General features: G+C 38.8%; 1 protein-coding gene across 2 annotated transcripts in view; it reads right to left on the reverse strand.

The window, feature by feature from the left end:
* tcf7l1b (transcription factor 7 like 1b) overlaps positions 1-22,264 on the reverse strand; it is an 80,759-nt gene that overhangs the window by 1,434 nt on the left and 57,061 nt on the right. The window contains exons 5-11 of one of the 2 annotated variants that reach the window (XM_089119265.1): positions 12,755-12,887; positions 12,568-12,670; positions 10,771-10,851; positions 8,785-8,922; positions 7,229-7,424; positions 5,410-5,517; positions 4,417-4,468 (exon numbers count right to left, since the gene is read on the reverse strand). In XM_089119265.1, the coding sequence (XP_088975391.1) occupies positions 4,417-4,468; positions 5,410-5,517; positions 7,229-7,424; positions 8,785-8,922; positions 10,771-10,851; positions 12,568-12,670; positions 12,755-12,887 (811 nt within the window). The remainder of the gene's footprint in view (positions 1-4,416; positions 4,469-5,409; positions 5,518-7,228; positions 7,425-8,784; positions 8,923-10,770; positions 10,852-12,567; positions 12,671-12,754; positions 12,888-22,264) is intronic. The other variant, XM_039674896.2, reaches the window with a different exon arrangement.

The following is a 22,264-nucleotide window of genomic DNA, read 5'->3' on the forward strand; positions in this document are numbered from 1 at the left end:
GTTACAGTAAAACACAACTTGGGGGCGCTCAAACACAAAACGGTCTTGCCGAGCACACATACGTAACGGCGAAGAAGAGATAAGATACATATGGGCAAGATGAATGTTGCGCTGCTGGTCTCGGAGCATAAAGAGCTGTATGATAATATTTATATTAGTATTTCTGTAAATATAGTATAGTATAGGGTGACCAACAGTCCTGTTTTCCCGGGACATGTGTAAAACGGTCACTTTGTGCTTTATAGAAATCTGAGTTGAGATGAGAACTGCATAGTGTCAGTTAGATTTTGACAAGTGAGGAGAGGAGATAGATAACCTCTGCCGACTCTTTGTATTCTTTCTTTTATTTTATTTTTCTATTGTGACCAGATGTTTGTTTGTGTTTTTTTTCTCTCTCGCTCGATCCCCATGTATGAGGACGAGTGTAAGTTTGAGTGGTTTTATTAAACGCGGGGAAATACGACAACTCTCGCCCCCTCGTGCATCTGTTCATCCGACAACTAGTGCTGTGTTTTTATCTCTGGGCAACATCTCAACTTTGCGTTACACATGTCCTGTTTCCACGTCCTGTCCTGACTGTTTTTAAGTGATGAAAATGTCCTGGTTTTAAAAAAAAACTGCTGGGAAAGAAGATCAGTTCTACAGCAAAATATAAATGGGCAAACAAGGTGGACGAGGAAGAAAAACAAGAAAAAGAGGATGAAAACTAAAGATTTTGTTAGTTCGTTTTTGTAAGTTTGTGAGAGCTATTTTTTGTTACATTTGGAGGCATTTCTTTTAGTTATTTATTATTTATATATTTATTTTTCTAATACAGAAGACATTATTTCTATCATTATTTCATTCATTTTTTTCTATCTGTCATAATAAAACATTGAGACATGAATATGATCACCCTAGTATAGTATTCTATTATTATTTCTGTTTTACATTAAGCGCCATCTAGTGTCAGGGAATGAATTTGCATGTTCACTCGGCTCATCGTCAGCGAAAAACGCTTGTGAACACAAAAAAAACGCTGCCGAATAACGCGCGCTGATATTCGTCCCGGTGTGTACGGGCCTTTAACCAGCCAAAGGATCCTATGACAAAGATGTCGCTTTCCTTATTCAAACTGATCTCTTCTCCCATGAATATATGATGGACCTGAATAAATAATCATATATTTGGATATGAGGAGGAGTATTACGCTGATAGCCAAAGCGAAATGTCTCTATTTCAGATGGGCTGCAATGTTAATCTTACATGAAAGACTGTTTAATCGATAAAATTACATTTTTTCTTTGATTAATTCAAGCACTTTTCTAGAACCAGTTTTCAAAGTGTCAAACTCAAGCACTTTAAGCACCTTGTACGAACCCTGTTATAACAGTTTTGCACAGGGAACATACGTTCACTAGGAGGAAACAGGGTGGGGGAGTCATGATACACAGAAATCATCACAAATATTACATTTAGAGACACTTTTATTATTATATTTTCCCACTAAATCCTCATCGGCACATTTTAAGGTGCGTGACCTCTGAGCAGAATTAAAAAAAACACATTTAAACCTGCAGGTTTGTGGAATTGCATGAAAATGGAGTAGATTATTAGTTATATTGTTATGTTTACTGTTTGTTGAATCTTAAATTGGCATTTTTGAAAAGGTGCATCAGTGACTAGAATGATCATCGCTTTAGTTTTTTTCTCTCTCTCGTAATGTTCACTATTCTTAATGTAAACAGAAAATGAATGTATAGTAATGTTATATAAATATAAGGTCAACTACACGTTTGTCGACTAGAAGAGGCTTAGTCAACCGAAATTTTACCAGTCGCAGAAAAAAAAAATCCAAACGCTCGCCTATCATCCATCGCCCTCAAATATGGCTTATCATTTGAAACATGTAAGTGACAACTTTACATATCGGCTCGCTCTGTTAATCTAGATAAATGTATGCTATCATTAGGTGCATATACAAGTGTGTGTGTGTGTATATATTAGGGCTGGGTAATAAATATCGATTTCTCGATATTAACCGATTCTCATTTTTAAAAAAGGGATATCGATTCTTAAATCTCAAGAATCGATTAGTCATCCTGTTTCATTTTATGAATGAGACATTGTATCGCGGCTGCGCGCATCCAACAGATCGCAATAATCTTTGTCCTTTGTTACTATTGATATAAAACAAAGTCTCAATTTTCAAATTACGTCCATTTTCTTTAGAAACTCAAAAACATAAATAAGGTTTTGCCGTTTTGGCGCTGTGGCGTGAGATCGCTCTGGCGCAGCTCTAGAGAAGCAGCAGCGCTGATCTCTCTTCCGGCTTTATAATACCAGTCACAGCGCCAAATAAACATGAATGAGCATCTGAAAGTGTGTTAAAGATAGAGTACAACTCATCCAAATCCGTATCATGTCACATTGATTCGCTCAATCTGTGTTTCAACCGTGGAAAGACGTCAATAAAACAGCTTGTAATCAATGTCATGTATCGTCACATTTACCTCAGAAAACCCACATAAACTCGTTAGTCCACACTCGTTAGTATTCTTCAATATTTAATGCATATTTGAATAAATCTGGCAAGTTTTTATGACAGCCACCATTTAAATGTTTATATTTCATATAATCTTCTTATTATAAAAATAAATAAAAAAGTAATTTAAGTGTTTGTATAGCTACAAAACAGTTCATTATTACCTTCATATTAGGCTAATGAAGCCTATAGGCTACAACTAGACTATATATATAGACCATAGTTTACAGCATTTAAGAGATTTGATTCCCTTGAGAAAAATTGCCATTTATTGTAACTGATATCCAAAATAATCGATATTGAATCGAATCGTAATCGAAATCGAATCGAATTGCAAGCTTGTGAATCGAAATTGAATCGAATTGTGAAATTTGTCTCAATACCCAGCCCTAGTATATATATATATATATATATATATATATATATATATATAACCACGCATAAACAATATTCTCTCAAAAATACAAACATGTACATACATGTTGCCCATATATTATGGTAGCCCTGTTTCTGCTAAATATAGTGTAATTTCACCTGTGCCATTAATATGTTTATAAGCAACTGAAAAAAAGTACAAATGTCAGGACTCAGGACATGTCAGAACATCTCAAGGACCCCAAAAACACCTTGGTCCTCAAAGGGTTAACCTCACTGTGTAAATACCATTCACGCAGAGCGTCTCTGCACTCACAACCTGATACCTCTTTGAAGCATATTAGGTACAAATCTTGCAAGGTGAAACTAATATATTATATAGACTCATTACATGCAAAGTGAGATATTTCAAGCCATTATATGTTATTATTTTGATGATTATGGCTTACAGATATGAAAAGCCCATATTCAAAATTAGAAAAATCTGTAATCCATAATCAAAATTATAACAAAAAAAGGCTTGAAATATCTCACTTCGCATGTAATGAGTCTATATAATACTATATAGACCTTGAGTGTGATGAACGACTGCTAGTATTATGTTTAGTCGGGGGAAGCACTATATAAATATGATATATGGTATTATTCATTGTATTAATGAGAATTCAGTGGGAAATGTCCATGTCATGTTTCTTCATTGTCTATATGCAAAAGATAATTCATCACTTTCCTTTGATTTAAGACAGAAATATGATCTTGACAGTTTTCATGAGATTCACCCATACAACGCTGAACACAAAATGGAAATGGCGTCATGTGGTGTATTACTCAAACTGAGGATGAGGAGCGTTCACACAATACACACTCGCTAATATCTCACATCTATTCCACTGTACTGACATACAACACACTGCTGAAAGGATGCATTCAACTGATTAAAAGTGACAGTAAACAGAAATACATGCTGTCCATTTGAACTTTCATCAAACACAACTGTTTTTAACATTAATAATATTCATAATAATAAATGTTTCTTGAGCATCAAATCCTCATATTAGAGTGATTTCTGTAGGATCATGTGACACTGAAGACTGGAGTAATGATGCTGAAAAAGCAGCGTTGATCACAGGAGTAAATTTATCTTAAAATATATTGAAATAAAAAGGTTATTCTAAATTGTAATATTTTATAATAGAACTATTTATATAGTAAAAAATGCATCCTTGGTGAGGATTTCCCACAACTCAACACAAATAAAGATAATTGTAATTTTTTTTCCTCTCACAATTGCGAGTTATAAAGCCCTAATCTAAGAGGAAACACTGCTAATGGATGAAAACAGGTGTGTGTGAGCGGTGAGCCTGTGTGAACGAGCCTCAGTCGTACTGTACCTGCGCTAGCACTGCACCTCATAAGCTGCATGTCAGAGGAGAGAGCGGGTTATTAAACACACAAGGAGAGAGAGAGAGAGAGAGAAAAGAGTGTGTGTGTGTGTGTGTGTGTGTGTCCGTCCTCACCCTCTGCTGTTGAGTCTGTCTTATTATCTCTCTTCCTCTTCTTCCGCTTGCCCTGGAGAGCAGAGAGAGAGAGAGAGAGAGAGAGAGAGTCAGAAATACTGAAGGAAGTCAAAAAAATACAGTGAGGACGTGTGTATGTTTTTGTTAAGTGTTAAAGCAATGCAATTTAATACTAATACTAATAATAATGTTACACTTTATTTTAAGGTGTTATTGTGTAATATTAATTAATATGTACTTATTATAGCATTAGGATTTGGTTGAGGATTAGTTGCATGTAATGTACAATGGTAAGCACATGTAACATGTAACAATGACACTGTAAAATAAAGGGTTACCCACTGATGTCCATGAATAAGACACAAAATAGGAAAATTAACACACAAATGATCAGTAAAAGGAGGTGCAACTATTTTTATATCTTTATTAATTAACAACGTGCACTTACTATAGGTTTAGATTTTGGTTTAGGGTCAGTTGCATGTAAGTATGCATCATTTTTAGTTATTACTACAGTGAGTACTTGTCACATTTTGCTTGATATGGTTTTAAACACTGATTTGTTTGGTAAGAAACACTTTATACAGTAAGTTCCCCTTCAGTTTATGCATTAACTAAATTGAACAATGACCAATACATTTGTTACAGTATCTATTAATCTTTGTTAATTAGTGAATAAAAGTACAACTGTTCATCGTTAGCTCAGATTCATTAAATAATGCTAACAGATGCAGCTTTTGATTTTTAAATAATGTGTTAGTAAATGTTAACTAATCAATATTAACTAAGATGAATAAATTCTTTAGAGGAATGTTTCAGTGTTGACTAAGAAAAACTTTACAATGAGGGTCATTTGTAAACATCATTTAATACTAACTAACGTTAACAAAAGATTTGCTCATTGTTAGTTAATGGTAATGAATGCATTAACTGATGGGAACACAAACATGTGTGTGTTTGTGTGTGTGTCGGATCCTGAAGCGCCCGACTCACGTAGTTATCTCGGGCCGACCAGCCCGGGTAGAGTTGAGAGTGCAGCTGCCTCTCTTTCCTGGCCAGCTCGTAGTATTTGGCCTGTTCCTCTCGTGATAGTGAATGCCACTGCAAACACAAAACACCACAGTCAGCCAAAGGGCAAACACACATTTACTGTACATACTGGCGCTGCTAAGACCAGTGTGACCACACACACCCATGTCTCGTGTGTGCAAGCAGCACGCATGTAAAAACAGTGACTTCTACACACAGTTTGGGGTCGTGAGAGGTTTCTCATCTATAACACAGTATTGTGATATTTTGCATGGCAATATTATATCAGGACACGGGCGGCAGGTTTCGATCTTTTATCATGGCCTGTACTTCTGCACGGGTTAGTGGTTATTTTCCACATTACTGCACATTTAATGCATTCCTGTGATGCAAAGCTGAATTATCAGTCTTCAGCGTCACATGATCCTTTAGAAATCATGCTGATTTTTATTTCTTATTAATGCTGAAAAGTCCCGCTGTGGTGAAAATCCAGCTTTTAAATGTTGTTTATGTGTCTGTGTGGTGTTTTTAATGCGCTTTAAGACACACCATGTGTAAATTCATAAGTGGACAGCATTGCTGAGTATTTCCTCCTTAAAACTGCAGACAGTCTCAAAAACACGCTTTGAAATCGCTGGTGTTTCTGACGTCACAAACCACCTTGTAACCAATCAGATCAACGTGTGATCGTCAACCAGTGGATCTCTGAGCTGAATGAGTGGAGGCGGGGCTTATTTGCATATTCATAGAACCGCGTATACTAAATGAGGCAAGGGTGTCGAGTTACATTCAAGATATTTTAAGGCATGAAGATTTTTTAAATGTCACTTCGGTGATTAAAGATGAGTTTTAAGGTATACAATTATTGACAACTGGGGGACTTTAATATTTTTCTACAAAAATATGCATTTTGTTTGATTTTTATTCTCTGAATAGAAATTTCAATGGAACGGCATTTATTTAAAATAAATATTTTGAAATAATGTAAATGTCTTTACTGTCACTTTTGATAAATGTAATGCATCCTTGATGAATAAAAGTATTATAGGTAATATAGGGATGCACGATATATCCGCCAGCATATCGGTATCGGCTGATATATGTTCATTTTTAATGTTGTCGTTATCGGGCTGGTAAGAAAATGTGGCCGTTATATTAAAGCCGATAAATAATGTATTATTCCCTTCAGCTGAGACGCTTGTGTAGCACTGTTTATGTTTTTGAATTTCTTGAAATATGATTGAAATCTCTTCAAAAAATTCAAAAGCGGTTCAACATGTGCAGCGCAAATCTGTCATATCGGCTATACAACCCTATAATGAGAACATCATTGTAATTGTGCGCTTGGGACATGGATTTAATTGAGAGACTTTTGTATTTGTACAGGCTCTAAACATTAGATAAAAATTTGGATTTAAGTTTATCGGCCGATATATCGGTTATCGGCTTTCAAATATAAAGAATTATCGGTTATCGATATCTGCCAAAAATTTCATATCGGTGCATCCCTAAAGTAATATAAAGAAACGAACAAGGCAACATAAGCAATTGGCAAAGTTGAAAACTAGCTTTTATCGCAGTGGTTGATTGACGGCGGCACGATGATGATGTGGGAGACAATAGTGTTTACACAACAAACAAAGTACATATCGACTACATTGCAATTTTGATTCACGAAACATTTTGAACCCCATTTAATATCGGCATTTGGTGCTGCTGACCACTTGTGATTGGTTCACTCAAAATGTTTATTAACATAATCACACACACACTGTTCACTCACCCTGCGGCCGAGGATCTGGTTGATGGCGGCACTTTCTTTTAGCGTGCACTCGGCCACCACTTTGGCCCTCATCTCCTTCATATAGAGCATGAAAGCGTTTAGAGGCTTCTTTATGTGAGGTTTCCTCTCGTCCTCCTTCTTATTCGGGCCTGGAGACTTTCTGCAAACATACGCCACACGTGGGTCAGTCTTCGCACTGGATGTGAGGGGGTGACAGTGAGAAAGATACAGAAAGGACTGTGTACCACGGTGGCGAGTTGGTAGACTAAACAGCGATAAACTTTATCACAGAGTCATTTGGAGGTGAGAGTGTGAAGCTAATGCTATTTAGCTGAATAAAGCATTAAAGGGTTAGTTCACCCAAAAATGAAAATTAGCCCCTGATTTACTCAGCCTAAAGCCGTTCTAGGTGTATATGACATTCTTCTTTCACTACTTTCGACGTTACAAGTTGCGTAATTTGCGCTTTGTGCACGAGTAGAATTTTACTTTGCAACGTGATGCACTTTTATTATGGACAGATGCACTTTTATCATGGATAGATGCACTTTTATCATGGAGAGATGCACTTTTATTATGGAGAGATGCACTTTTATCATGGATAGATGCACTTTTATCATGGATAGATGCACTTTTATCATGTATAGAGGCTCTTTTATCATGGAGAGATGCACTTTTATCATGGATGGATGCACTTTTATCATGTATAGATGCACTTTTATCATGTATAGAGGCTCTTTTATCATGGAGAGATGCACTTTTATCATGGATAGATGCTCTTTTATCATGTATAGATGCGCTTTTATCATGGATAGATGCACTTTTATCATGTATAGATGCGCTTTTATCATGGACAGATGCACTTTTATGATGGACAGGTGCACTTTTATGATGGATGGATGGATGGATGGACTTTTATCATGGATAGATGCACTTTTATCATGGATATATGCACTTTTATCATGGATAGATGCACTTTTATCGTGGAGAAATGCACTTTTATTGTGGATAGATGCACTTTTATCATGGAGAGATGCACTTTTATCATGGAGAGATGCACTTTTATCATGTATAGATGCACTTTTATCATGGATAGATGCACTTTTATCATGTATAGATTCACTTTTATCATGTATAGATGCACTTTTATCATGGATAGATGCACTTTTATCATGTATAGATTCACTTTTATCATGTATAGATGCACTTTTATCATGGATACATGCACTTTTATGATGGATAGATGCACCTTTATCATATATAGATGCAATTTTATCATGGATAGATGCACTTTTATCATGTATAGATGCACCTTTATCATGGATAGATGCACTTTTATGATGGATGGGTGCACTTTGACAGAATTGACCATTTACTACCATTATAAGGCTTGGAAGAGCCAGTACAACTCCCATTGTATTCGTAAGAAAGAAGAAACTCATATACACCTAGGATGACTTGAGGGTGAGTAAATCATGGGGTAATTTTTGGGTGAACGATCCCTTTAATGAAGAAAAGAAAAACAGTGGGAAAGTGTGTAGCATGTGTGAGCTTACGTGTGAGCCGCTGGGCTGAGTTCTCCGTTGGGTTCTTGTTTAATAGCTGGAGAGACGATGGCTGGGTGAGGGATGCCCGTCTGATGAAGACTGTGAGGATGATGAACAATATGAGGAGAAAAGCGACTGGACACCAAACTGTAAAGAAAAAGGTAAATTACCATTATTTCCTTATAAAAAATAATGAGAAAGTAGGGCTGCAAGATATATCGTTTTAGCATCGATATTGCAGAAAAACAAAATATTGCAATGCAAGTGTTTTTCCCAATATCGTGAATATCATATAACATCTCGTCAGGTCCACGCTTCTGAGAGTGATGCTTAGATGAATATGTAAATATGTGCTCTGACCTTTCCTCTCAATTAACAATATTAACACATAATATAAAATGACATCAGTGAGAAAACAGCAGCTCAGAAAGCATCATAGCGATGTGTTTGCACCAGCTCTGCGATTCATCACTCCAGTTATGTTTATTTATATAGCACTTAATAAAATAGATTGCTTGAAGAAAGAAAAAAACATGTCAGTGTCTCTTTAAGGGGGAAATTTACACAAAGAAGGTGGGGCCTCAGCACCACACCCACCTATGATGTCATCACCACAGACTAACGGTAGTTTGAAGGCGTTCATCAGCCAGAGCTAATTTTTCCAGAAATTTCACTTTCGAAGAACTCCAGAAGTGAACTCCAAACGAACTGTGTTTTGACCTGATTTTGTCGTTCTACCATAACACTTGAACTGTATATCAGGCCTTTTAAACATCCCAGAATACCACACTCAAAGACTCGGGTCTTAATGCTGCGTCTGGACTAAAACACCCTCTTGTTTCTGTTCGAATGTTATTTATGGTCCAAATAAAGCACCAGCTGAAAAGCTCCTTCATTCGCTCAGGTAGAGTGCCAGGTTACTGTGGTAACAAAAAGTGTGCCAGACTCAAGACCATCCCTCCCTTACCAAACACATACGCCACTTTCCAAATCCCATGAAAACCACTTTCCACAAGCAGCTGAAATGGGACACGGTTCTGATCCCAGCGCCGAAAGCTTCTACTGACACAATAAAGACCTGTCGTCATCCAGTACTGAACCAATGTTCACTCCGCCCTCCTCTTATTGCTCTTGTACTCTTTTTAAACCCCTAACATTTTAGTTGGGATACCGGGAAGACTTCATTCAAATGCATGTGCAGTTATGCTGATGTCCTGCAGACTACTTAGAAAAGCCATCCCGCCTCAAAAGCAGAATTTAAACTGAACGTGCGACTTTCACATCGATTTCTGTTCGGCTAATTTTTGCAACCAAGTCATCTTTACTAGTGTGCAAGGGTGAAAGATTTGCCCAGGTAGATTAAAGCTACTATGCTAACGTGACGTCTGTGTGAGCTTCACATATCGCTCAACAATAGATCTTTATTTCTTGCGAAATATCACCAAAACTTCTTGACTGTACCTTTAAATCAAATTATTATTATTTTTTTACTGTACAGCAAAATCTTTTCAATTCAGGACCGAATGAAAGAGGGATTTAAATCAAACACTATGAATAGGGAACTTCTCAAAGTAGCTCCAGAAAGTGTAGTCCTTTCACACAAACGCCAATGGAGAAACAAGCACGCCTAAGCTGTGCTGACAACGGCTGTAAAGGTCTGGAAGAAGACGGGCTATTGATCACTATGAGCTCTGTATGAATAATTCAACAATTTACACACACACACACCAACAAGAGTAGCTCAGTACAGATTATCCTCATTTAATCCAGTGCTAGCACTAAATTAGGAGCAGTTCTTCATTAATTCAGATCCATTTCATCTCGAGTGATTGTGAATGAACTCTGACAGCTATTCATTCATTTCCTGTGTGTGTGTGTCTGAATTTGAGAGTGAGTGAAGTGCAAGTGAGTAACTCTGTGTGCGAGTGTGTAAAATGAACTGGAAATAAAAGTGTAGTGTGAAGAATGAGAGTATGGATCTGGACACACACTCACCTGGACATGGATGCGTTCATGGCGAGAGCTGGGTACGGGTGCCGGAAGCCTCCACTGATGGGGTACATGTGCTGACCCTGCCTGAGATGAACACAGAGCGAGAGGGTGAATCAGACAACATCTTCCATTCAGATGCTTTAATGCTCAATCTATTTAGGTTAATCGACATTATTATTATTTTTTTTTATTCTAATAAAAAAATTCTTCTATGTAAGGCACTTTGAATTGCCATTGTGTATGAAATGTGCTATATAAATAAACTTGCCTTGCCTTAATCAACAGTATTAAACTGAACCTAAACTGTGAGTGTGTGTGTGTGACAGTTTAATTTTATAATTTTTATAATCAATATGCATTTTTTTTAAAGTTATGCCAAGCTTTGAATTGCAAGTAAAAAATATTTTTAAAACCCCTAAATCACAAACAACTATAAAAGTCAAGGGGCTTGATTATATTAATATTATTTTTTTATTCTAAACTGTTTTAATTATTCTGATTTATTTTTATTATTTTTATTTCTTCTATGTAAAGCACTTTGAATTGCCATTGTGTATGAAATGCGCTATATAAATAAACGTGCCTTGCCTTAATCAACATTATTAAACCAAACCTAAACTGTGAGAGAGTGTGTGTGTGACAGTTGTAGGTTACAGTTTGATAAGAGTTAGGGTTAGTACGTTTTTATGTCTCCACTGTTCGATCGTGCCCACGTGTGTCTCTCTCTCTCTTTCACACACACACTCAAGCATTGCAATCTTGACATTGCAGCCTGTTCATTAAGCTGTGTTCATATCAAACGCGAATAGAGCGAAATTTATCGCTATCTGAGTTTATTTTTATACCGTGTATTCTCCGCAATTTGTGGAGTAAATATATAAGCTATAATCTGTGCGTTTAAACAGTGTTTTTTAAAACGGCGGGTGCCAGCGTGTTGCATGTGTTCGGCCAAATCAGCGAACACTAACTTCACAGATAGTTCCTATAGCGCTGGTTTAGATCGACAATGAAAATCAAAATGTGTTCCTCCATAGAGAGCCTAAGTCCCTCCCCTTTCCGGTCAACCATGGGACCTTATTTCGGAAAAATATTGTATGGTAGTCAATGGCGAGAGACAACAAATATTTTGATCTCGTTTAAATTATGGCCTGAATTACACATATGATGTTTGTCAATTTAAAAGATACATTTTAAAGTAAAGAAAGTCGCAGTTTGATGTAAAACCGTTGAGGTATAAGACTGTGAAAATACGTAATTACAAAGACTACAAACCCCAAAGGCGCACATTTTCTCCCAATGAATGAAGCTAACTTTACTAAGGCTAATGTCTGTCATTGTTTCTACAGTCTTACGTTATAATCGTAACGTTACGCCGTCATACCTGAGTGTTTTGTACCAAACTGCACACACACGAGCAGCGGATCTCACTCGTTGTTTCTCTTCCCGGGAGATGTAGTTCATAGATTTTCACATAAAACTAAAAGTTACTCTTCTCTTTTATGACAAACTGTGACTTTCTTGACTTTTATAATTATCTTATAAATTGACAAACATCATATGTGTAATTGAGGGCACAGTTCAGACGAAATAAAAAGATAAGTTGTCTCTCGTCATTGACTCCCATACATATTTTTTCCGAAATAAGGTCCCATGAGCCGGAAGCGGAGGGGGCGGGACTTAGGCTCTCTATAAGGAATTCCTACAACTAAAATCGTTCTTAGTTCCGGCGGTGCGAACACGCCAACATCCGGGAACTCCCGCCAATAGTTCTAGGAAAACCCCTTTATAAAGGATACTCACTGTGGGACGAGCCAGCCCAATGGGTGCGGGATCTGCCCCATGGCCCCAGGGGACAGTGGGTAATATGGCGACAGCTCTGAGGGGTGAGGGGTCCGAGGAATACCTGGACCAGAGGTACAAAGTCAGTAAGACACATGATTAAAAGACAGAAACAGGAGTTACTGTGTGTCGGAAGAGTGTGTAATACCTGTCTTTGGGTCCAGTATCTCTGGCGAGAGGTGGGCTGGAGGAGTTCCTGGAGAGAAGTGTTCATTGCTGTAGGTGATGAGCGGGGTCAGGGGGTGCATGTGCGCATGCTGGACCACCGGGACCTTATTAGACTGAGAGACAAACAGAGAGAGAGAGAAGCTTTATTAAGACCCTTTTTTCAGTGGTGTTTGCGAGTGTAAGCATCACTATTACTCGTATGTTGGGTTAGTGAACTGAACATCCAGTCGGTACTTACTAAAGCTAATAGGACGGCACGGGAGAGGACGCTGGCGTCGGGTGTTCGCCGCTTCTCCGCTTGCTAAAAACTGCAATAGTTTTACTAATCTGTTTAACTGTTAACAGATAGTGAGCCTTCTGTCCGAACTTTCTTTTGATATTAAAACAACTTGGCTCTGATATTTTCTACCTGGGGCTGCCACTTCTGCTGGTGTGGTGAGTGACTGGAGCTGTTTTTCATCGCTCTGGGATGTTGGGGATCTTGTCGATCTGATTGCTTCGGTAATTTGAACAAACTGCTGAAATAAACCCTGGGACATCCGCAGCTAGGCTGGTCAGCTGCTACCATTATATACTGTCCTGAAACTACTTTTGCAGTCCACATGGGCTTCCACCACTTCCAGTGGATGTTACACTTGCACTCTAAGTCACTACAAGCACTGCCACTCATCCTGGTGTACATGGTCATCATTGATCCACGTCTGCCGGATTCATCGATAGTTGCTAACTGTAGCATTACAACGACTCTTCCATCTAACGTTACTATGATTCGCTATCAGCCGAATCAGATCCTGAAACTTAACACTCGCCTTATTCCATCGAACATTGCTGCTCTCAAGGAACTGGGCATCCTTCGTCGACCCCCCTACATTCATAGGGGGTCACGGCGGCGTTTTGTTTACTCCGAGAGGATCACCGAGAGCTCTATTTCGAGCCTGTGGACAGTACACCAACGACATCATAAGAAGCGTCATCAGAGCGCTGTTGGTTCACGCCTCAAAAACTGTAATCGACCACACCCACGCCCTCTGCTGGAGGAACTACCCACTGCGCGTCCTGAAAAACGCAGAGTGGATCCTACCGTGCTGCGTTCTCTGATAAGGTGGACTCCATCTTCAAATATTAAAATGGAACTGTTAAATTGTCAATCACTTACCACTAAGGCATCTTTTATTCACAACTATATATTTGACCAGAAGCTTGATTTTATGTGCCTCACTGAGACATGGCACAAATCAGAAGTGTATTCTGCACTTAATGAAGCTTGCCCACCTGGCTACTCTTATCTGGAAAAAGCTAGGGGAAATGGTCGTGGAGGGGGTTTGGCGGTCATTTATCGCTCTGATTTTCACCTATCTTTAGTGACCGTCCCAAAGCTGTCATCATTCGAATGTCTGGCTTTTAGATGTGACTTACCCACTCCATTCACAACCATCCTTATATACCGACCACCTAAATCACACCCCTGTTTTATTGCAGAATTAACTGAGTTACTTTTATCAGTTTCTACAACATCAAACAATGTTGAAATTCTTGGAGACTTTAACATTCATGTTGAATCTCCAACAAGTTTATACACCACAGAATTACTGCAATTGTTTGATTCACTCAACCTCAGGCAACTCGTGACAGTCCCTACACATATCAAAGGGCATACACTGGATCTCATTGTGACAAACTTTCCGGTCAACAGTGTTCATGTACATGACTTAGGCATATCTGATCACAATGCCATTTCATTTGACTTCTCACTGTCGACTTCACTTAATAAACCTAAACATAAAATCTGCTTTCGCAAAACAAAAGAAATTAACCTTGAACATCTGTCATATGATTTACAAAAACTTACCACATCTGCCGATCACTCTACTACTGACACGCTTGTCGATCATTACAATATCGGATTAAAAGGGATACTAGATGCCCATGCACCCCTCAAGACTCGGACTGTAACATTTACACGCTCTGCTCCATGGTATACTGATGCACTTCGTAGACAGAAGGCGGCTGGGAGGGTCCTTGAGAGACGCTATGTTGCCACTGGGCTCACTGTTCACAAAATCATTTATAGAGAGCACCAAAGGTCATATTCCAAATTACTTAGTCAGGCACGGTCACAATACTACTCCAATATCATTAACAACAATCCAAGAAATCCAAAACAGCTCTTTAAAACAGTAAACTATCTTCTCAGTCCATCTTCCCTGACGCATAAAAACAATACTGATGACCAGTGTAATAAATTCCTTGATTTTTTCAACACTAAAATAACTACCATCCGCGCTAATCTAATACCAAGCAATGTCACTTCATCCATCAGCTCAATCTCTGCACCAATACTCTCTCATTTCACTACTTCAACACATAGACAGGTTGAGACTCTCATACACAGTATGAGACCCTCAACATGCTCACTGGACCCTTTTCCCACTGTTATGATCAAATCAAATATTAGTTCTTTAAGTTCTTTCATCACTACCATCATTAACTCCTCCTTGCAATCGGGTCTTTTTCCAATTTTGCTTAAAACTGCTCTCATCAACCCTAGGCTAAAGAAACCATCTCTTGATCCTGATATCTTATCAAATTATCGGCCCATTTCCAACCTTCCATTTCTCTCCAAAGTCATTGAAAAGATAGTTTCAAATCAAATTCATAACCATCTTCACTCACATAGTCTCTATGAAAAATTTCAGTCTGGGTTCCGCTCTGGCCATAGTGTAGAGACAGCCCTGGTCAGGGTCACAAATGATCTTCTTGTGGCTGCTGACCAGGGCTCTCCATCTCTCCTTATTCTCTTGGACCTCACAGCCGCCTTTGACACTGTTGACCACGCCATTTTACTCCATCGTTTGCAACACCTCATTGGCATCTCACACACAGCACTTCAATGGTTTCGATCCTATCTGACTGACAGGGTTGAGTATGTGGCCCTGGGGGGGGCCAGGTCGAGGCCCCACATAGTCACATGTGGAGTGCCCCAGGGTTCCGTTCTCGGCCCTACCCTTTTTTCCATTTATATGCTCCCACTGGGCCACATCATCAGCAAGCATGGCGTTGCCTTCCATTGCTATGCTGATGATACTCAGCTATATGTCAGGCTAGACCCAACATCACCTACACTATCACTGTCCACTCTAAACGCCTGCCTGGAGGAGACAAGGGCATGGATGACGGATAACTTCCTCCAGCTAAACAGCACCAAAACTGAAGGTCTCCTAATTGGGACCCCACACCAACTCCGATCTTCCCCCCTGACCGTTTACTCATTTGCTGGCCATGACATTCATTTGACATCCTCCATAGTAAACCTGGGGGTACGATTTGACGCCCATTTATCATTTAATACTCACATCCAACACATCTGTAAAACTGCATTTTTTCATCTCCGGAACATCTCCAAACTCCGCCCCTCCCTCTCCTTTTCTGATGCAGAAATGCTGGTGCATGCCTTTGTCTCCTCCAGGCTTGACTTTTGCAATTCACTCCTCGTTGGGATCCCTGGCAGTAGCATGCAAAGATTGCAGTACATTCAGAATTGCGCTGCCAGGGTCCTGATGAGGGTGCGCAGATTCGAGCACATCACACCTATCCTCCAAAAACTCCATTGGCTCCCTGTCAGATTTAGGATTGATTATAAGATCTGTCTCCTAACGTATCAGTGCGTCCACGGTAGTGCACCAGAGTACCTGACAGAACTCATTAATATTCATAATCCATCCCGCCATCTCCGCTCTTCTGATACTCACAAACTCCAGGTTCCTAAGTCTAAACTCCGCACTATGGGAGACAGGGCCTTCCAGGTAGCTGCACCTCGAATTTGGAACGCTCTACCTAATCACCTGAGAGCGCCACAGTCTATAGAGGTTTTTAAAAATAAACTAAAGACCCACCTATTTTTAACTGCATTTTCTTAAACTATATTTGCTTTTGTTGTTAACTGACTGTTCTTAAATCTGTTGTTTTAATTCTGTCATTGCATGTTTTTATATCTATTCTTATTATTTTTATCTGTACACTTGTAGCACTTTGAGATATGTTCGTCATGTGTAAAGTGCATTACAAATAAAATTCATTATTATTATCATTAAAGCAAATAATTCAATAATTTAAAGGGATACTCCACCATTTTTTCATATTAAACTATGTTATTCTCTTAACTAAGATGAGTTGATACTAGAGCCAGACCGATATATCGGCAGACCGATATTAGGCATTTTCCAAACTATCGGTTTTTTATTTTTTATTTGACCTTTATTTTACCAGGAAAGAAGCACATTGAGATTAAAAATCTCTTTTACAAGAGCGTCCTGGCCAAAACTGACAGACACAGCACATTTGAGTGTAACAAATAACATCCAACAATACAAACACATATATACACACAAGCAACTCAAGTACAATTTCAAAATCAAAATACAGAACTAGCTAAAACATCTACAGCCTGATGTTTCATTCTCTAAATCATTTAAAATTGATTTAAAAGTGTCCAACGAAACCAGTTTCCTCAGTTTCAACGTACTTTGTAAACAATTCCAGGCAGAGGGAGCAGCAAATTTAAATGCCTTTTTCCCAAATTCAGTTCGTACCACTGGAACAGACAGTAAAAATAAGTCCTGTGATCGGAGGCTATAGCTAGAAGGATACTTTTTACAGATATATGTACAAAGATATGATGGTAATAAACCCAGGATGGATTTATAAATAAAAACATGCCAGTGTTTTTGTCTTCGGATGGACAGCGCAGACCAGCCAACCCGAGCATACAACACACAATGATGAGTGAGAGTTTTCAGATTTGTTATAAACCTCAGTGCACCATAATAAACAGTGTCTAAAGCATGTAAACATTGTGTAGATGTTTCGGCAGTTATAATGGCCGATAAATGAATATTTCAAAAATAAAATAAAAACGGACGAAACACGCTTGAACCATGTCATGAGTGTTGGCGTTGTATAGTTTGTCCACCAGAGGGCACTCTACACCGTTCCTGTTAGCAACACCCGTTGAGTTGGTCACGATACATACATTGCTTGAATAACAATTAAAAGAACATCCACATCAGTTCTCTAAACTCAAATAAGCATCACAAAATATAAATAAATAAATAAAATATCGGCCGATATATCGGATTTTAAAACCCAAAAATATTTGTATCGGTATCGAATCAAAATCCTTTATCGGTCGGGGTATACTTGATTATTGTTGTATACAGTGAAACCTTAAGTCAAAATGGTTGAGAACCGAAGCTCTAGTTCACTGAATGACAACGAAGGCCATTTAAACGTGTGCACAATTATCCAATATTGTATCAGACAAAAAACTGCAGACTTACACCTTTAAAGTCACATTCGCAAACGCATTTGGTTTAATAACAACAACAAACTTAAGAATGCAAATTCAATAAAATAAAAAAATAAAAGTATGGTAGAACTCGACTTTCTCCATCAGGACTTGATTGGATGGGAAATAAAAGCGTCTCTTTTATTGAGGGTGTAAGGTTGTTTTAGAGGCAGAAAAAGTTACTCGGAAGAAAACTGGATTTTTCGTTAAGACTATCAGGAATGTGTCTTAATTTCATGTCAACTAAGTCTAATCTCCTGTATTCTGAAGTCCTGTCAGTAGGGGGCAGACGACTCGAGCGCACTAACAAGCTGTCAACTATTCCCAGACTGCCAAAGTGAGGGCGTTCTGGTATTCACGATCTACAGGACACGAGTGTCAAAAACCAGAGCTGCAGTAAGGAAAGCTAAACGGCACCAGTGTGTGTCTGGAGCTGGCGCAGGGTTTGTGCAGGTCGAGTGTGTGTCGGGTGGCCAAGAGGGCACGGCTCTGCTGGGACGGAGAGAGGAGGCCGTGTTCGAGAGCGATGGAGGACATGATTCTCCATCCTTCACATCTGAGATAAATTACTAGCAAACAGCCCCTGTTACAAGAGTTACCAACAGACCAAACTACCTCCTGAGTCCTGAGTGTGTGTGTGTGTGTGTGTGTGTGTGTGTGTGTGTGTGTGTGTGAGAGAGAGAGAGAGATAGAAAGAAAGTGTGTGTGAGTGAGAGAGTGTGTATGTGTGTGTGTGTGTGTGTGAGAGAGATAGTGTGTGTGTGTGTGAGTGAGTGAGAGTGTGTGTGTGCGAGTGTGTGTGTTTGTGTGCATGTGCCTATGTGAGTTTGTATGTGTTTGTGTGTGAGTGAGAGTGTGTGTGAGTTTGTGTGTGAGTGAGTGAGATTGTGTGTGTGTGTGTGTGTGTTGCTCTGTCCTGTCCAGTGGGAGGTTCTGAGTCTTTGTGGAGTCTTTTCAAAAAAGGAGGAACGAAAAAGGAAAGGAAAAAAGGAGACTGCATGGCATGCTGGGATAGCAGAGGCTTGTTTATCAACGAGGCAGGAAGCGGATGTAAGAGTGGGCAGAACATGACATCAGCATTTAGAGGCACACACACACACACACTCTCTCTCTCACACACACACACACACACAAGCACACACTCTGTTATACACACTCTTTCTCTCACTCACACACACACACACACGGATTGCATTATGCAGGCTTCTACAGTTTTTATACACAGATAGTTATAAATACTACATAATCTATCGTGGACACACTTTATATTAGGCGTATTTAACTACTATACACTTTTCATATCGCAAAACACTTGTGTTGCTATTCAGGCGGGATATGGGAAAGGTTATGGACCGTTTTTTTAAATTACAGAATTAAAATGACAGATTTAATTACAGAAATTAATTACAGATGTAATAACAAGCAGGTCTTTTAAATATAAAGTACAATGTAAAAACATGTACACAATAAGTGCATTGTATCAATGATTAATGTAAATGTCAGTGCACAGTAGTTAATACACATTATCATTTTTATATGTAATATAATTAAATTTTTAGGGGGATAAAAGTACCAATTTATCCTCAAAATATGGTTAGATAGAAAAAAACTTAAGCTGACTTAATATTTTTAGTATTACAGCAGCTACACACACATACAGTATTATAACTGGTGAAATTTTATGACTATTAATTTTTAACAATATTTAAAAGAAATTCAATGAAATGAAATGAACACTAAAAAGTATGCATTGACAAGCCTGTCAGGAGATTTGGGAATTGACCATTCGCAAAGACCCGCCCCCTTTAGCTACTGTTGCTATGTCAAGAAACATTGGAAAGATACTAGGCTACTTATAAGCATAACACTAAACCGCCAATAGGTGGCGGCAGGCGGCCGTATTATTGAGTGAGTCATTGATTCATTAATTCAAACGATTCGTTTAAACGGTTGATTCATTCAAGAATGAGACAGATGTTAATGAATGGGTAATTGAATTTTTGACTCAACCGATTCGTTCAAAATGCTGAATCATTCAGTAATGAAAACAGGATGAGCGTTCCTGTGAGATTCGCTGTGGTTCTGTTGTGATTTTTGTTTGGAGCTATTTTTGTTGCTGAAAAAAGAACAAAAACAGCTAATAATGCATCTAAAATGTAAGTGACTAAAATGTTATTGTTTATTGAACTGTTATAGGAAATCAATGTGACAATGTTCAATGTGTCAGGAGTTGATTCAGTTTAATCCAAAGACGACACTTGGATTTTACTTCGGTTTTGGGAAGGGAAAAAACGGAGACCAACCTCTCTGGGAAACGCGCATCTGTGTTACAAATGCCCGAGGCACAACGTTTAACCATATTTTGGATAAAACTACGACGGTAATAGCCAAAGGAGACCAAAAATATGAGACGCCTGTGTTGAAAGTCAATGAAGCGCTGTGAAAAAGTGTCGGAGCTCTGTGGGAGCTCGTTCTTGGCTGCGCTGTGATTGGTCAATCTACATTCTAGGGCGTGGCTTAGCCAAAGGTGAATTCCACAATTCCGTCCGCGATTCCGTGATCGCGGAAATCACAGGGCCCTAGAAATAAAAGTGACTTGACTTGATGTAATAGATTGCATATACAGGTAAAACTCGAAAAAAAAAATTGAATATGGTGCAAAAGTTAATTTATTTCAGTAATTCAACTTAAAAGGTGAAACTAACATATTATATAGACTCATTACATGCAAAGTGAGATATTTCAAGACTTTATTTGATATTTTTGATGATTATATGAAAACCCCAAATTCAAAATTTGAATATTGTGAAAAGGTTTTCAAAAGCTGTGATCCATAATCATCAAAATAATAACAAATAAAGGCTTGAAATATCTCACTTTGCATGTAATGAGTCTATATAATATATTAGTTTAACCTGTAAGTTGAATTACTGAAATACTTTTGCACGATATTCAATTTTTTCGAGTTTCACCTGTATACACACACACACACACACGCATGTATTTTTTATGGATGGCACTCGATGGAAATGCACGACTGTCCTCACAATCCTCTGTTGTATTGTCCTGAAAGACTCCCACACAATCAGTGGTTGCTCGCGTACAATATGGATCCCAATCCTCGAGCCACAAAGCCGTCCCGTCTGAGGCCTCGTCACTATGCTAACTTAATCAACTGCCCTAGCTTATCACATGCTGACACACACTGAACAGTGAGGGCCCTGTTGTGTTCACACACACTAAAGGTGGCGCAGCAGAATACCAAGCAAACCGCTCTCCTGCATTATTGAACGCTCTGGAGTGAACAGAATAACACATTAGCATACTGACCTTACGGGCTCAATCTGACAGAGCTTAGCATGCGAGTGTGTTTGAGGGAGGACGTGAGATTGGGAAAGAAACGTAAGGATGAATGCCAACATCGGATCGTCCTGTTTGTTCAATCCGAATCTTTTGTTTTGTACAAATTTCAGGATTTATAGGTTGAACCCCTATACATTTTCTGGAAGGGTGGACAGGATCAGGAAATGTTGCAAGCTAGACTCGAACCTATGTTGCCTGTCTGAGCACTAGTGTTGTCAAAAAACTCGGTACTTCGGTACCAAGTCGGTACTAAAAAAAAAAAAATTTTACGGTACCAGCTTTTCTAGGTACCGAATACCAGGTTCGTCCAGTTCTGTTCTAGACGCGATGTCTGAAAGGTGCACAGTTGCGTCCTCTTCATAACGCTGATATGGCTCTCTCTCTCTCTCTGAATCCACTTGTTGACACGAAAGGAGGAAAGCGCCACATATGGAAATATTTTGGATTAGGCTAATGTCACGTTGCCATAAGAGGCCGATTACATGCAAATTCGCAATTTCAAATATAGGCGCGAGGCAAGCGCGCTCATAATAAAAACTCGTTGCATAGCAACGACAGACGCCGCGTGAGAGCAAGCGCTTTGGAAAGAATAAGCACGCGCAAAAATATAATAAAAAAAAAAACGCGCGATATGTGAACGGCCTCTAAAGTGCTTTCGGGGTAGTTTTACTAATACATGAGCACAGTAGTATCCACCCGACACCAGAGTACTACTGGTATTAGTATCGATGCATCCCTATTTATGTCATTTAATGTCAGTGCCAGTTCTAGGCGTATTCTTGC

The sequence above is a fragment of the Pimephales promelas genome, chromosome 14, assembly GCF_988280905.1.
Source record: "Pimephales promelas chromosome 14, fPimPro1.hap1.1, whole genome shotgun sequence".
NCBI lineage: Eukaryota > Metazoa > Chordata > Actinopteri > Cypriniformes > Leuciscidae > Pimephales > Pimephales promelas.